Below are 18,318 nucleotides of genomic sequence, written 5' to 3' on the forward strand. Positions count from 1 at the left end.
AAAAAATAACATGTCTTCTGTCCATCAGATTATCACTGTGACCCTATCTGTGTTAGTACAACATTTCATCACTGTAAGGTTACCAGTATGATTTCACCAGATTGTTTTGATCTGGGCCCAAGCTCTAAATCAGGATAAAAAGGATCTCTACAAACTAACTAAACTTGCATAGAGAGAGGGGACACTAGTGAGAATCAGAAATAATTCTACTGGTAATGGATAAATGGAGTTATTTCTAATTTACACCAGTGCAATAGAGATCAGAATTAGGCCCACTAACCCAACTTGACTTTGGCCCTTCTCGCATACGAAAAGGGAGCAATTAGGTATTCAGTTCCCTCCCTGTGTGGAGATACCAGAGCACAATCTTCTACTGCACAGCTTTAAAGTGACAGTGTTCCTTTAAGTTGTACAATAGCTGTAACTTCCCCACTACAGTACATTGTCTATAAATATCTATTTCTTAAATACCAAACAGTTTTAAATTCAAAGTCATGACTTACATTTTCAAAACTGATGAGTATTTTGGGATTGGCATGTATTTTTGGTATGCAGTGTTGTAGCTGTGTTGGTCCCAAGATAGTAGAGAGACGAGGTGGGTGAGGTAATAGCTTTTATTGGACCAACTTCGGTTGGTGAGAGAATAGCTTTTGAGCCTTGTCTCTCAAATATATTTTTGGCAGCTTTTCAGACAAATGTACTGATTTCAATTAGTATTCTTTGAAAAACAGACAGCAAATGGCCCAGAGAATTAAGGTAAATGAAGTCATTATCTGAAAAGCTCTAGCCGGCTGAAATTCACCCTGATGCAGAGAACAAGCACAAGGCCTATGCAACACCAACGTCCTATTTTGAGGGCTTAAGTGGAATGAATATGGTGCTTATATTGGCCACCTATACAAATGTAAGTGTCACCCTTAAAACTTACCTGTAAATTAGATTGAGATATCAAGAATATTAATTAACACACACAAAAACAAGGCCATAAATGTACTTTGACGCCCAAATTAAACACATCCCAGGAGCAAGGCTCTTGATTTTTATTTTTTTAAATAAGGAAACAAAGAATTTGAATAATTGTGAATTGTGTCAATGACAGCGTAAAGAAATGCAGAATCTCCCCACTTAAACCTTATTACAGAATACCACTACACCAAGGAATACTGTGGCTATATTTCCCACTTTTATTTCATATGAGATTTTGACCTGTGCTATTTTATGGTTTTATATGAAACCCGATTTTGGAGTTCGATCTTGCTTTGAAGAAAAGAGCACAATGGAGCTAACAATGGTTATTTTTCAGCTCGGCTATCTGAAAGAATTACCCTGACTTATAGCAATACAGTATCTTCAGCAGTAAGTATCTTTTACATACATCTAAAATTAGAAATGGGCCCAAACCAACATCTTCTTCAAACATTACAGCTCAGGCTCATCTAGTTTAAATAAGTTCATATGTTCTGGTGCCAGCTAGTGTACTACCACGCTTAGCTCATAGCACTGTACGTCAGATGAGAAATGAGACTGAACTGGGGACAAGTGATGTAATGAAAAATATTAGGCAGCAAAAGGTAAAGCCAGACACCTAACTCATACTGGCTTGCAAAGGGAGCTAGGTCCCAAGTTACTGCAGGTGCTTTTGAAAATGTGGTGAATTATTGCGGTGGGGTTTTTGTTTTGTTTTGTTTTACAATCTACCACATCTCCAGTCTTTTATGAGAAACCAGCATTCCTTTGGCCTGCCTGCTCAGCGCAACTCATTTCTGAAAGCTACGTGGGCCTTACCGTTCGAAAAGCTGCAACAACCAGGTTGGAAGGAAACAGATTTCTGTAAAAACAAAACAAAACGAAGTAAAATATTTCCTGTCTAAAGAATAAAAGGAGTGTATCATGGCTTTTTATTTTGGAGAAACACCAAACCTATAGCAAGGGCAAATATTTTGGCATTAAAATGCTGTATATTTAATTAACTTCCACCAGTTTTATGCCTAAGTTAAGCTATTACTTTCCTTATTACTGAACAGCACTGTAATTGAATTACAGTTAAATTAATACCCATTCTTTCTCCTAATTCTCATGTGATTTTTTTTTCATAGCAAGAACTTGAAGAACATCATTATAATCAGCAAAATAAATTTCAGGGGACCATTTCACCCTTTAATACTGCACGAGCCATTGAGTAGATCCAGGAACTCCGCTTCCCTAAGTACCCAGTATAAAGCCTGACAATACCATAGACAGCTGCTGCCTGCAGCACTGAAGTGGTTAAAAATCCTAGGTTTAAGAAGGTGCAATCCCATGGAAATCTGTAGTCTAAATTCAACGGTGGTTTAAAATAGTAGAGTAAACTGCACATCAGATGTAAGAGTCCTGAAAATGGGTATGACGTGCAAAGTAATAACTCATTCAAATTGTGTGTGTGTGTGTGTGTGTAAAAAAAAAAAATAGTTGGTGGTTATAAGATAAAGCTGCACTCCCTATTTCATTTTGCTCCCCATCAGTTGTTTTTACTGCTACACTTCATTTCTGTTCTCTCAGTAGGTAAATTACACTTGTTTTGCATCCCAATAGACTGTCAGATCTATGCAAGTTTCATAACCTGAACCCATTTTACAATCCTTTGTTCGATAGCTCTTTTTTTGTAATGTGCTACCTTTTAATTTCACTGAATGCCACTTTGTTCTTGGGTTATGGAAACTCGTAATCTACCTTCTCAAGACCATTCATTATTTTATATACTTTTCTCTTGTCTCTTCTGATTTGTTTAGTTTTTCTCAGGTAAACAATCCCAACCTTTTCAATCTCTCTTCATATGAGATTTTTTCATAAGAATGTAAAAAGGGCCATTCTGGGTCAGACCAATGGCATCTACTCCAGCATCTTGTGTCTAACAGTGGCCAATGCCGGATGCTTCAGAGGGAATGAACAGAAGAGGGCAATTTATCAAGTGATCCATCCCCTGCCGTCCAGTCCCAGCTTCTGCCAATTGAAGGTTTAGGGATACCCAGAACATGGGGTTGCCTCCCTGATCATCTTGGCCAACACTTCCCTATTCACTTTCTCCAGGCCATTCATGGATTTATAGACCTCTAGCATATCCCCACTTAGTCATCTCTTTTCTAAGCTGAACATATAGAAGCTATTCCATATCCCTAATCATTTTTGTTGCCTTCTCTGCACCTTTTCCAATTCTAATACATCTTTTTTTTAAACGAGGTGAACAGAATGGCACACAGCATTCAAAGTGTGGGTGTACCATGGACTTATGTAGTGGCATTATGATATCATCTATCCCTTTCCTAATGGTTCCTAACATTGCTAGCTTTTTTGACTGAGCAGATGTCTCACATATCTTTCTTGAGTGGCAACAGCTAATTTAAACCCCATCATTTTGTATGTGTAGCTGGGATTATGTATTCCAATGTGCTTAGTTTGCACTGATCAACATTGAATTGCATCTGTCATTTTGTTGCCCAGTCACCCAGTGTTGTGAGATCCCTTTGTAAACTCTTTGCAGTCAGATCTGAGACTTAACTATCTCAAATAATTTTGTATCATCTGCAAAGTTTGACACTTCACTGTTAACCGCTTTTTCCAGATCATTTATGAATACGTTGAATGGCACTGGACCAAGTACAGCTCCTTCAGGGATCCTGCTATTTACCTCTCTCCACTGTGAAAACTGACCGTTTATTTCTATCCTTTGATCCTATCTTTTAACCAGTCACCATCCCAGTTAATACTTAACAATCCTGTTCTTAGAAACCTCAACATCCTATGTTACAGTTTTAATTACATCTCCTACCTTTGTACTAACTGAGGCTTAACAAGCCTGTACCCTCTGCCTGTGTGTAATATTCATCTGTATGTTATGTATGTAAATGCACATGTAGTGAGTTACCCGCATTTCTAATTGTAGGCTTGATCTTTCACCTATCTGTAAATGACCTTTTTGAGAAAGAGGAAAAGCTTTAAAGAGAAGTGTCTACTCGATTTAGATATTTTAGAGACGTGCTGCCATCGGCATGATTCTGAAGGGAAGTTCCTGAGGCAGCTACCACACAGTATGCATGATGCGCTGTTTATTTACCTTGGGTCTTGAGGTGAGATGGGGAATGGTCAGGCTTATCACTTAGGACATGACAGGAATTGGAGGGTAAAGTTTGTGGGCACTGTGGTGAAAAGGTCTGGCTTAGGCCAAGTCTACACTTAGAAGTTTTGCGGCACAATATGTCAGTTAGGGGTGTGATTTTTTTTAAAAAATTTTTTTGACATAGCTATGTCACTAGTTATACTGGCCAAAAAGTGCTTTTGCCAGAACAGTTTATTTCACTCACCAAATCACTATACCAGCAAAAACATAGTTGTGTCAGTATAACTGTATCTACACTAGGAGGAACAGGAGTACTTGTGGCACCTTAGAGACTAACAAATTTATTAGAGCATAAGCTTTCGTGGACTACAGCCCACTTCTTCGGATGCATATAGAGTGGAATAAATATTGAGGAGATATATATACACACACATACAGAGAGCATGAACAGGTGGGAGTTGTCTTACCAACTCTGAGAGGCCAATTAAGTAAGAGAAAAAAACCTTTTGAAGTGATAATCAGTAGACCTCTGTCTACACTATAAAGGTACAGCTTTACAGCAAAACTTTTAAGTGTAGCTGAGGCCTTAGGGTATGGAAGAAATGGAAGGTAGCAAATCCAGGGAGCCGCAAAGGGAAAGTGAGCAGAGAAGCTACATCTTTGAAAGGAAAGAGAAGCTAGTTGAAGGTAAGGGTATGTCTACACTAGCACTTTTGTCGGTCAGGGTGTGAAAAAAAAACAACAACCCCTGACCAATATAAGTTTCACCAATAGAAGCAGGGGTGTGGACAGTGGTATATCAGTGGGAGAGCATCTCCCGCCGACATAGTTACTGCCACTCGTTGGGGGTGGTTTCATTATGCCAAAGGGCGAGCTCGCGCCCAGGCCTTCAGCATGGAGCAGCTACAGGGGAGAACTTACAGCAGCACAGCTGCAGCTGTAGATATAGCCTAGAAACTCAACTGATAACCTGTTTGGTGTTCTCCTATTCATAGCTCCTTTATCCAGTCACTGTATGGACTTTCCCACAGCCTTGATGATACTACAAAGTACACAGACTTTCACAAAACAACTGGCTGTTAACACTCAGAGCCTCTCTTTCTGTTGCTTTTGTCAGCAGCATTGAAAGCATGATAGGAATAATTTGGGGCTTATTGAGTCAGATCGCATTATAGCTGAGAAATATGATTTTATTTCATAGAAATTCACAATATAAATGTTTTGCTGAGCTAAGAAAAGAAAAGAAAAGAGAGAAATTCAAGCAGGCTCCAGTACTGCAAACAGTTATGCACGTGATTAACTTGATGCATGTGAGTTGTGCCATTGACCTCCATGGAACAACTCATATGCATCTAGTTAAGTGCACATGTAACTGTTTGTAGGATCAGAGCATTAGGCCCAGTACTTAAGCACATACTTAAATTTAAGCATGTGCTTAAATCCCATTGGGTTTTAGTAAGTGGCTTAGTGCTGCTGAAAGCCCCAATTCAGCAAAGCAAGTGGCAATTTTTGGCTCAAACTGCTAGATAATGCTTCAAGGTCATTCTGAACATCGGTGAATGCGGTGCACAGAAATGTGACTGTACTTCCCCAATCACCTGACCTGATTTTGACCCTGAAGGCAGAAAAGAACATTTTAGGTTACAAAAGGATATAATTATGGGCCAAATTAATTAACACTGAAAGATCAATAGGAACCCCATTACATTGGATGTTTTGTCTGCTCAAATAATAAAGTCACTTTAGACTATCATGGAAGCATCTAATTTAATGTGTTATTCTTATTTGTTGTGCAATCTACTATGTAAGAAAAAACATTTTTAGTCATAAAAGCCTATTATCAAATAAGTGGTTTAATCAGCTATACACTAAGATGCGATTTTACACAAAGATAAGTCATCATATGAATTAAATCAGCCTTTGATGACAGACAGGCCAGTGTGAAAGTGCACAGGCTTTCAACTTCAGAGGGTGAATCTGTGCAAACACCCCCACACAAAGCACAGTAAATAGTTTAATCGAATGTGTTCCATAGGAAAATGCCACCCCACAACTGACAGGCTATTTGGGCTGGTCATGTGCTCACATCAGAGGCAGTGTTTATCATGAGCAGTGAAGCAAAACTAAGAGACCTTGGAAAGCCAGTCCCAGTTCTGTCAGTACAAGTCTGTGTTCATTATGTCCCCAATTCAAAATGGAAAATTCACACATAGAAGCACAAACATACTTCCTGTTCATGTGTGCCACCATAAAGGAAGGACAGCACTTAAGCGAATGTGTAATTGCACATGAAAATCAGATACAACCATTGGACAACATTTTTTCTCAATGCACCAATTTACTCCTGGAATTTACATGGGTTCCTATGAAACAAAGTAATAAATAATTATATAGAGCACCATAGATCTTCTACACTTTACAAAGGAGATCAGTATCATTATCCACACTTTACAGAGGGGTAACGTGAGGCACAGTGAAAGGAAGTGACTTGCCAAAGGTCACCTGCTAGGCCAGTGGCAGGAATAGAACCCAGATCTCCTGAGTCACAGTCCACTGCTCAATCTACTAGAATCCACTGCTTCCCTATAATTTTTTTTTTTTGGGTGGGGAGGGGGAGGGAGAACAGAAGTAATTCAGGTGATCAGACAAAAAATAACTGCCAGGATCCCCACAAAAATACACACACACATTCACTCTCTCACACACACTTACTGGTCCCCCGCATCTATTTCTCTTTTCCTAGCCTACTTTCGGCCATGAAGGATAGACAGTTTCCCACAGTATGCTGCTCCAATTAGAACTTGTCTAGATAGGGAAGTTATTCTTCAGAAGTGGATTATGTTAAAGAGGAATATGGCACTCTTATTCTGGAATATGAGTGTCCACATCAGGAGATACTCCTGAACAGCGATTGCACTTTAAATACTCACCCTTCCTTAATCTGAATTAATTGTCAAATGTTGATAGGGTGACCAGATTGCAATTGTGAAAAATCGGGACGGGAATGGGGGGTAATAGACATCTATATTTGACAAAGCCCTGCATATCGGGACTGTCCCTATAAAATTGGGACATCTGGTCACCCTAAATGTTGACAACCCTTCTTTCTGTAATTAAGGGTGTCCACATAGGAAGTTATTCTAGAATAGCAATTTCCCCAGGCAGACAAGCCCTTAGAAACCTGTGAAACAGGGCCAATCCAAGCTCAGGAAGGGAACCACAGGGGAATGGTCCAGAAGGTCCACAGTAGTTGTGGATAAGGCGTGTGATGAGCTTGGGGAGTAGGGTTAGATTAATGGGTTTTTTGAATGTGTAACATTAAAAGTTTAGTTTTCAGAGTAGCAGCTGTGTTAGTCTGTATCCACAAAAAGAACAGGAGTACTTGTGGCACCTTAGAGACTAACAAATTTATTTGAGCATAAGCTTTCGTGGGCTACAGCATCCGAAGAAGTGGGCTGTAGCCCACAAAAGCTTATGCTCAAATAAATTTGTTAGTCTCTAAGGTGCCACAAATACTCCTGTTCTTTTTATTAAAAGTTTAGTTTGCTCTAAAAAGACCCCAAGCCCTGAAGTGCCTGTTACATCTTACTAAAGCACATGAGTGTTATCACTCTGGTGGCCACCCTTGAGGAAACACTGGGATTGTCTGATACTGAATACGCTGGTTATCCTGCCAGCATGTGGTTCAGTGATAGTACAGTCCTTGCTACCATTACTGAGGTGGTAAAACTGAATGCTGTCAGTGCTGGGAAGGAAGAGAGTTACATAACTTACATGGTGCATGTTTCATTCCTGTTTAACTCCAGAGTATCCGGTACAGGTCCTCCCCTCCCCAGGAAAGGGGGCTGCCTTACACATAGGAGCAACTTTAGCCTCTGGGGAGCGGTAGCAAATGAAGACCACCTCTGTGATCTGAAGAGGAGGAATGCTTCCCACTGTGCCTCTCCTCAGTGCCCAGGCCAGCGACTATGGCTGCGAGCTGGGCAGAGAACTCCCCACTTGTCACAACACAGTATACATTTTGCAAAAAGAAACACAGCCACCACTCACGTGGGCATCATTCAGCATGAAAGGACAGCACAGCCTCAGGTCTGGGGCACTGGCAGAACTCAGTGAGGAACCTTGCAAAATAACCGCCCTATACCTGATGCAAGACAGCACCGTCCCCCAACTTAATTTCATCATTTAAAAAGGAACCTAGATAAGGAGACAACTACTGTTAGAGGAGATTAGACTGGGGTCTTCTCTGTTATAGGTATACAGCCATTTGGAAGCTTTTCTCCTGTTCACAAATGCACAACCGTGTAAAAACAGCTACTGTTCCATCCCCTGATAATTACAAAGAATCGGTTCCACCAATAATATAGGGGATGTTAGTTTCTGAATCAGAATGCGGCAAAAAGCAAGTGCAGACTGTAACATTTCCTGTTTAACCTACAACATTCCCTTTTTCATAGTGTATACAACAAATGAGGTATCAGAAATGGACATAGCCTGTTGCCAATAAGTGACACTCTGAGTTTAGCATTTCTTGAAAATACACAGTTCAAGCAACTGTATAATTGTAACTACTAACCCACCATTCCCTATCCCCCATCATGGTCGTTACAATGCAAGACTTTTATCCCTTTTGGTCTCAGAGTAGAGTGTTGGTATTTATTCTCATTTTTATAACTCTTTCAGAAACAGATTGAAAGTTTGTCGCTGATTGTTTCTAAGGCCCATTACTCCACCACAGTTGCCTAGGGCTAGTCACCGGGATCTGTGAAACCCATGCCTATCCATCCCTCAATTTACAGGACTAATCCATGGCTGTGAGACGTAGTGCCACTAGATTGTTGATTTAAGGCCACTGCAGGCAGGCAGAGTATTCTCTGCAAGCTCAACTGAGAATGGGACTAAGAGCAAAAGTACTCCTGCATTCTGAGCTTGGCTCTGATACGGACTCCTGGGGTCTCGATCCAGCCTGTTCGATTTCTCCATCTATAACATGGGGTGATAATTTTTCACTCCCTCCCAGGGGTGTTACAACTAGAGCTAGTCGAAAATTGGAACTTCCATCCTGCAGAAAACGTCAAGATTTTGAAATCTGGTTTCACCCCAACTGGGAGGGGAGAAAAATATTCTTTTTTGTTTTGACCTTCAATAAATATTTAATTTTTATAAGGTCAAAACATTTCATTTAGACTTTTATATTAAAGTATAAAATACATAAAAGTCAAATCATAAAGTAAAAATGAAATGTTATGATCTTATTGAAATTAAATTTTGATAATTTTTCATAGAAAATGTCAGTGAAATCAATGTTGCTACAAAACGTTTCAATTTGATCAGATCAATATTTTCCAATGGAAAACTGTTCAGGCAGAAAATTTTTGACCAGCTCTAGTTTATGACATGTTAATTTGTATCTGTAGAGCGCTGTATAAATTCTAAAATTCATCAGAACAAAGTGAACACTGTACCTGGATGCAATAATTGTCTTCCCAGAACTTTTCTATATGCTGGAAGTTATGCCTGGATCCCAGCACCAGCAGCTAGCCTCTGCTTCCGCAGCAGGAGGCTGGCAAAGACCTGAAAATCCATGCCTTAATCCCCGAATTTGAATTTTAGGTGCCCCAAAGAATCACTCACTAGCCTTCCTCAAAATTGCAGTGTGAAACTAGATCAGCGAACTCAGGACCAGATATCATTTTATATGCCAGCCCAAGGGAATCTAATGGCAGTATAGGAGAATCAAGGATACAGGAAAGGGCAAAGTGGATACAAAGCATCCTCTAAACCTGTATTTCTCAGAAGGAAATTGATGGAGGCCTCTGTATTCCCTCAGATGTAGCCCCAACCCTTTTTCTCCCTTTGAACCTATCCACTCATTAGTCAGCTTGCTGTTAAACCACAGGAGGAACTACTTCTGCAGGAGCTGTGTGTATGTGTCGCCTCTTCAGAGGTCTGGCCTAGCGAATGAGTGATCAGTGGCCAAGCCTGGGAACAGAGCCAAGCCCCAGACTCCCATGGCACAATGCAAAGCACTACCTCTGGCCACCAAGCCAACAGACTTAAAAAAAAAAATAAAAACCAACAGAACGGCATGTCCTGATAAAGGACAGCTTTTCTAAACTCCAGAGAATCCATGTTAAATATTGACCCTCCAGGCTGGGCCCCAGCTCCCATTCACCATTTCCACACACTGGAAGGTTTACACTAGCTTTCAATTCTGTGTTGTGCCTAAAAAGTGCTCTAAGAGTGTGAGTGCCACTTATGATGCCATTAATAATCACCTCATGGTCCAAGTCACAGATACATGGCTTATCCGGCCAGAAGGAACCATTATGATCCTCTAGTCTGAACTCTTGCATAAAACAAGCTATAGCATTTCACTGTTCCACTCACTCCTGTCTCAAGCCCATAACCTCTAGTTGAGCTGGAGTGTATCTTTCAGAGAGCCGATCCAGTCTTGATGTTCAGGCGGGTCATAGCTGACTGTTTTTCACAAGCTAATTATGAACTGTCTTGATACCACTGAAAATGTTTTAATTGATTTTTGACTGAATATAATTATGACCAGCCTACATATTTTGGCATTTGCTGTTGCCCCAATTTGAACTGAACTGAGTAGCAGAATCTCAAAGGACGTTTCCAGACACCACAGATAACAGCCAAAAAATCAATGCCACGTGTCCTTGTGTTTAACTGAAGTGTGTCATACTAAAAAAAAAATCATAGTGCACCAGTGCAGTGTTGTGTGCTTTCAGTGTGAAAGTGATTTGCACTGGCTGCCAGTTGGATTCCAGGCACAGTTCAAGGTCTTGATTTGAACCTGTAAAGCCCTAATTGGTTTGACGCTTTGCCAGCTTAAAGACCTCCTCTCCTGTAGCATTCTGCCACAGCGGAGATCAGCAAACCATTTTAAAAAGCAATACTGGGGAGAGAGGGAAATAACCAGTGCGGTGTTTTCCATGCAAGTCCCTCACATAACTTGCTCTACCCCAGCTCTGCCAGAGCCCTGATTTGTTAACCTTCTGGACATAGTGCAAAGCTCTTTAAAAAAACAAAAACAAAACAGGTGCTTGGGGAGGGGACAGAGCAATAATCTTGGGATGGTGTTTCCAGGTTTCAGGGTGGGATTCTATGTTGAGCGGGCCAGTGTATTGGAGGTGATGCATGGGGAGGGGAGTGGCGGTGTGTTGGAACAGTCCATTTCATCTGATATTTTCAAATTGGATTTTGTCCCATCATCGTAGTGGCCCCCCATGTGTTTTAGAGCGGTGCTTATTGCTAGGGACTGATTACTTGAGGGACAGGCTGCTTCTCTCCCTGTGGGGCGTTGCCACGACTGAAATCAATGCAGAGGGCCAGAGTTGGAGCACTGCTGCCACAGCATGCTCCTCGAGGGATTCTTGACTTTGGAATTTGCTCCCTTCCCTCATTCACCAAAGGCTGGATCTGTCAATCATCAGGGCATGCTGCATGTATCATCTTTTCTCCAGGACATTTGAGGACAGGTTGGGTGAGGTACGAAGGGGTTTTTCTGTCTGCTGGGGGAGGTTTTTATGGTTGGTGTGTATTTCTTCATATGGATGGGAAGAGCAGTCCATTATCTTAGGATATTTCATTAGATTAAACTATGTATGGGCACCTTGAATATAAGATAGGCACTTATGTTTGTATAAACCAAAATGGGGGGGAGGGGAAATCAGTTAATGCTTTTTCTCTAGAAATGGCATCAATGCGCAAACTAGTGTTGTTTATTGAGCCAGCATGTGTATTTTATTTATTTATTTATTTTTAAGCATGAAAGATTAAATTCCATTGACAACTGGGACACAGACACCCATTGGGCAAAGGGATCACCACTATTTTTTACAAGCAGCTCCTGTCTCAGACCTGACAAACTCACTACACCTAATACACTGCTTTCATGGTATTTACCCATAAAAGGTAGCATGTGAGATCTCTACTGAAAGCTTGTAACTTATCAATACTTGGTCATTGTGAGATGTATTTATACATAATATTTAAGGAATAACAAAATTATATTGAAAACTATGCCTATGGGATTGGAGTAAAAGTTAGTCATATGGCCTGATGATGGCCCATTCAAGCACGAGAGAGTTGTCATCCCTCCTTGGTCAGCCGGTGATGTAATGTAAGGTTCAGTTGTCTACCCTTGCCCCATCTCAGAATAGTCAATAGAAAACCATCAAAGACAACTGCAAACAATCAAAACCACTTAGGGGTAGAAAGGAACATTAAGGGGGTCACCCTGTCTGTGACTAAAGACACAGGATGGATCCATCACTGGGTGAAGAAAGACACTCTGCAGCCATTCACTGAGGAGACATCTCATGGAGTGGGGCTGTTTCATGAAAGACTGGATCCTGGTTCCTGTGAAGCCAGCCAGCTCCAAACCTTTGGGGGGAAAACCTACTTTATGAGATAGAAAAATGTAACTATTAATAAGGGTGGGCCCTAGTTTGCGTTTTAAGATTTTGTTTTGTATTGTAACCATTGTTTCCATCACTCTCTTGTTTCTAGTGGAACCTCTATTCTTCTTTAAAAATACATTATTTTGTTTTATTATAAGTGCTCATAAGTGCTGTGTGAGATACAGCAGCAGTGGTTTAAGGTAAAACTGGTAAACTGGGGTACACTGCTCCATTGGGAGCAGAGGATCTGGGATTTCCGTGAGTAGCCTGTGTCAGGGGCTGGATTTCACGGGGGATCACTTCAAGGGGATTGTGGTGCACCTCTTGTTTACCTGCACAGCAAAGACAGGATACTGGCACAACCTGGAGGAGAGTGGGTGAGCATCTGAAAGGCTGGTGGCCTTAGGAATCGAACACCCCACTATCACAGCAAGACTTCCTCTCGCAAGAGGCAGAAGGTAGGGAACAAGATGACTCAGTCCTGGGAACCCCGAGAACCATCACAATACACCTTATCAAACCCCTGACTCTGAGCTCTATCTACATCATTTAAACTCAGCATCTGCATTTAGATGATTCTGGGGGGGATCTGTCTACTGCTCCCAAGTTTAGGTGGAACTTCAGAAATCCTGCCAAGCACCCTTGGAAGTGCCCAGCCTCCACCCATCGTGTATGCATTCAGAACACTCAGAACTCCAGGATGATACATCAAGAAAACACCACACACATGCCCAGCACCTTATGAATGTGCAGCCTCAGGCTTGGGTCATTTTAGTGGTCTTCTAGATTCTCAGAGTTTAGCAGTGACAGGTCGATTCTTTCTACATTTTAAACAAATTGTTTTTCTTTTTCTTAGATTTGTTTCCCCAGCCCATCAATTCCTATTCGTCTCAATGGGCATTCTACCTATCTCCACTTTTATTTTTTAATTAGGACTCTCAAGATTTCTCACAATCAGTCCTTGAGAATTATGGGATGAGGAAAGACTGGAATGTAGCTAAATACTTGCATGCTGTTGAAAGTGTAAGTCAGCACCACTAATTGCAGTTATTACCACTAATGGACCTGCTAACAAGGCTGTGTGAATCCACATTTATAGCACAACAAAAACAGGATGGAGAGCCCAAAAGTATTGTCAGATTCACCACTAGTTTCACCAGCGATAAACACATTTCCCTCAACAATAACAAAATGTATATTTAAAAACAAGAAAAAGAAAAACAACTAAACCTTTGAACTAACATGTTTGTTAAACGTAAGTGCTCAGTCACTTTGCTTTTATATTGTAACTCTTCTCCCCAGTCCAAAAATAGACAAAATATAGACAAGAGATTATCAACTCTTATAAAAGGGAATTTATCTCCATACATTTACACCCATGATGCTGTATCAGTTTCCCTCAGTATATTTTTATTTGGAGACACTGCACTCCAACTTGCAGGTTCTCATTCATTCTGCCACGTTTTTCAGATTATGTAGCAATTTTCTCATTGGTTAATCTCCGCAATGGGACTACTCACAGAGTAAAGCATTACTCAGTGTGAGTAAGATGACACTATCAGGCCCTGAATACTGCTAATATATTGTGTTACACTGTCAAAGTGCTGAACAAAGATTAATCAATGAATAAGAGATTACAGTTGGAAGTAATTTTGAGAATACTGTATTAAAAGTCTCTCCCTTTGATGATGAAAATATTGGCTCTGTGTGTTTCACTGAAATGTCTTTTTTAAAAACAAATCTCTCTTATTCAGATTGTCACAGCATCTGCACACTAAAAATAGTGAACTGTAGAAATGTTACAGGCAGATCGTGATCACTGCCCCTCCCCCCCGAACCTATTTAAAATGAAATAACAACAGCTACTACGCACTAAGACAAAATAAGAATAACTGCTATGTAATTAGAAATGGGAGCCTTGCCTTTGAAGGAAGTTCTCATGGGGATGTAAACTTTGCAGCTGGCCCCCTTTCTCTATAATAGGTGGAAGGAACCTACCAAATGTCAGGATGAAAAAGGAGTGGGATGGAGGATAATACAATCATGTCACTCTATAAATCTATGGGATAGCCTTAACTGGAATACTGTGAGCAGTTTTCATCACCCCATCTCAAAAAGGATACTGCAGAATTAGAGGGAGTTCGGAAATATGCAACAAAAATGATTTGGGGGCAGTAAAAACTTTCATATGAAGAGAGATTGAAAAGACTGGGATTGTTTGCCTTCAACAGGGGATGCCTTCGACAGGGGAATCTTGAGTAGGAGTAGAGAGACTATTTTAATTCTGTGTTTGGCACTGGTGCGACTGCCACTGGAATACTGTGTCCATTTCTGGCACCTACAATTGAAGAAGGATGTTGGTATATTGGAGAGGATTCAAAGAACCACCACGAGAATGATTAAAGAATTAGAAAACATGCCTTATAGTGACAGACTCCAAGAGCTTAATCTAGTTAATTTAACAAAGATTAAAGGGTGACTTAATTACAGTCTATAAGTACCTACATGGGGAACAAATATTTAATAATGGGCTGTTCAGTCTAACAGAAAGATATAACATGATCCAATGGCTGGAAGTTGAAAGGGGACAAACTCAGACTGGAAATAAGGCATAAATTTTTAATGGTGAAAGTAATTAATCATTGGAACAATTTACCTGGTGGATTCTCCTTCACTGACAATTTTTAAATCAATACTGGATGTTTTTCTAAAAGATATGCTCTAGGAATTATTCTGGGGAAGTCCCATTGCCTGTGCTATACAGGACATCAGACAGATGATCTCTTCTGACCTTAGAGCTATGAATAAGAGGGGACATGATAAAAGCATGCAGAATAATGAATGGTCTACACCTTGTATTCACCCAAGAACCAGGAGGCTTTCAAGGAAACCAAAAGGGGCCAAATTCAAAACTGGACAAAGGAAATAACTTTCTCACACAACACATAACTAACCAATGGAATGCACTACTACAAGATATTATTGAGGCCAAGAACTTAGCAGGATTCAAAGTGGGATCAGACACTTCCATAGGTCATAAGCGGAATTATAATAGTTAAAAAAGTCTAGAAACCCTCCCGCTTCAGGGCATAAACCAATCTCTAATTAAGGGACTAAGGAGAAAACTTTCCCTGGGGACAGGTTACTGCACATCCTTCCTCTGAAGCAGCTGGTGCTAGCCACGGTCAGCGCCAGGGACTAGCTGGGGCTGATGTAACAGGGGGGTTCCTAGGCTCCAGCACCAGACACCCCCCAGGAGTGGGGCCCACGCTGTGCAGCCAGCTCCGAGGGCTGGCAGGTACCTGGCGAGGTCCAGGAAGGAGTCCACCGTCTCTTTGTTGGTGGGCAGGGCGTCGGCCAGCCCCAGGGCGTTGGTGTTCAGCGCCTGGGCCCCGGCCCCCGGTCGGATGATGAAGGCCAAGGCTACGGCCAGCGCGGAGGCCACCAGGGTGGTGCCCATGAAGTAGGCGACGGCGATGCCCCCCAGCTTGCCCAGGGCCCGGGTGTCCAGGCTGGCGGCGCCGGAGACCAGGCTGCAGACCACCAGCGGCAGGATGACCATCCGCAGCATGCGGAGCAGCAGCTCCCCGGGGAAGGCCAGGGCGGCCACCTGCGCCCGGCTGAGGTGGGCGCCGCGGACGGCCGCGCCCAGGGCCACCCCTAGCAGCACGCCGGCCACGGTCAGGATGACCAGGCTGTGCTTCCTCAGGCAGCGGCCGCAGCCCCGCCGCCGGGCCGGCTCCGCGGGCAGCCCCCGGGCCGCCGCCGCCTCCAGCCCGGCCAGGGCGTCGCCCTGCACGTGGCCGTTCCAGCTCTCGCTCGGCTTCTCCATGCCGCCGGCCGGTGCTGGCCGCCCGCTGCTGCTGCAGCCCCGGCTAGGCAAGGCGCCCGCGCCGCCGCTGCAGCCCGCCGGGGATGATGCAAGGCTGGCCCTGCCCCTCGCGCCGGCCCCCCTGAGCACGGGGGGCCCCCTCCTGGGCGCTGCCCTGCGGAGCCGGCTGGGAGAGCGGCCGCCACGCGGCGCTCGGGGGCGGGCTACTTGTCCGGGGGAAACCCAGCCAAAGAGGGGGGCGAGGGGCCGGCTGCGCGTCGCACTCCCGGCCGAGGTTTATTTAGGGCCAGCGCCTCCTGGTTCTTCCCATAAAGGGCCAGGCAGCCCCCGGGAGAGATGCTTCCAGCGGCACATCACGTCCCAGAGCCAGCCAGCCTCCGGCTCACAGCCCGTTGCACCGCGCAGGCTTCCTGTCCGGTGTCTAGACAGGGCTAGGGCTCGGCGACTGGGCTTGTACAGCACATTAGCCCAGTGAAACCCGCCTCCTGTCTGGGGATGCTAGTCTAAACTCGACCTTCACATACACAGGAACAGACATCAGTCACCAGCATCACTGTGGGCCCAGGCTCAAGGCAACAGCGAATGGGGATGGCATTGCCTGCTGCTGACAGCCTGCTTGGAGTAGAACAGCACAAAGCAGGCAGATTTACAATCTCCAGCCAGGCTACTAACACTGAAAACTGCTCCGAAGGACCCTTGAAACAGATGGAAAGAAGGGCTCCATCAAATGGAAGTTAAAACCCACGGAAATGAAGTTGGGCGTGCATATCTTTTCCCTTGAATCAAGGACAACTTGTTTATCCTTCCCACCTTTTCCTTTGTTCTCCTGGACTTTACAAAAAGGATGGAGAACGCGTCTAGAACAATGGAAGTGCTGCATTATTTTTATTGCAACATCATCCAGGGAGCCTACTCAGGATCAGGGCCCCATTGTTCTAGGAATTGTCTTAACATACAAAGACAAAGAAAGGAAGGATGGTTCAGTGGACTGGGTGCTACCTTAGGTGTTAGGAGACCCAGCTGCAATTCCCTGCAGTGCCACAGACTTCCTGTGAGACCCTGGGCAAATCACGTAAACTCTCTGTGCCTCCATTTCCCATCTGTAAAAGGGGGATAGCACTGGAGGGTATTGTGAAGATAAATACCGTAAAGATTGTGAGGCGCTCAGATATTATGGTAATGGGGACCATATATGTACCTAAGTATGGGCGGCAGGTGAACTGCCCACCGGAGCCCTGAGCTACCCCCTCTTCTTCCCCCCCCCCCCCCCCGGCCAGAGGAGCCCTGGACCCCCTGCCCCAGTCGGCCCCCCTGAGTGCCGGGACGGCCCCAGTGCTGGGCCGAGCCACTCCCTCCCCCCCTCCGAGTGCCAGGCCAGTGCCGGGCTGAATAGCCAGCCCCCACAACTGGCCCGACCCCTCTCCTCTGGCTGGCCCAGTGCCAACCCAGGCCACCTCTGGCCACCAGCGGGCCCAAGTTCAGGGCTGCCAGCTAGAGCTGAGCCCCCAGCTCCCCGTGGGCTTCAGGTAGAGAGGGAGGGTGGGGCCTCTGGGCACAATATGGGCAGTGCCACAGCCTGAGTCAGGGGAGGCTTAGCCTGCCCTGGCTTATGAATCCTGCCGCCCACGTACCTAAGTTAGAAAGATATGGTCTTTCTATCCTCAGTGAGTTTGCACTGTAACGTCAATGGGAGCACTCGTGTGTAAAGTTAAGCACATACACAAGGGTTTACAGAATCAGGGCCTAAAAAAGGGCAAGTGACATATGAACCACAGTAGATGAATGATACAACCAAATATACCGTATTAAAAGTAATACTTATATAAAATAAGTGCCAGCTAATCCCATCTACCTGTCATGCTTTCATTACCTGTCTTTCTTACAGGCATGAGTGTCGGAGTGAGTATTTGAGGGTAGAGGTTTACCAGGTCAGGTTAGGTAGCATGCTGTAAGCATAAGAGGCCACA

At 43.5% G+C, this 18,318-nt stretch overlaps 1 protein-coding gene across 3 annotated transcripts in view; it reads right to left on the reverse strand.

The window, feature by feature from the left end:
• SLC1A4 (solute carrier family 1 member 4) overlaps positions 1-16,726 on the reverse strand; it is a 36,459-nt gene extending 19,733 nt beyond the window's left edge. The window contains exons 1-2 of one of the 3 annotated variants that reach the window (XM_042857187.2): positions 15,822-16,726; positions 1,786-1,828 (exon numbers count right to left, since the gene is read on the reverse strand). In XM_042857187.2, coding sequence (XP_042713121.2) covers positions 1,786-1,828; positions 15,822-16,351 — 573 coding nt within the window. In that variant the 5' untranslated portion in view covers positions 16,352-16,726. The remainder of the gene's footprint in view (positions 1-1,785; positions 1,829-15,821) is intronic. The other 2 variants (XM_005287229.4, XM_008172384.4) reach the window with 2 other exon arrangements.
• Between the last annotated feature and the right edge of the window lie 1,592 nt (positions 16,727-18,318).

The sequence above is a fragment of the Chrysemys picta genome, chromosome 3 (assembly GCF_011386835.1).
Source record: "Chrysemys picta bellii isolate R12L10 chromosome 3, ASM1138683v2, whole genome shotgun sequence".
Taxonomy (NCBI): Eukaryota; Metazoa; Chordata; order Testudines; family Emydidae; genus Chrysemys; species Chrysemys picta.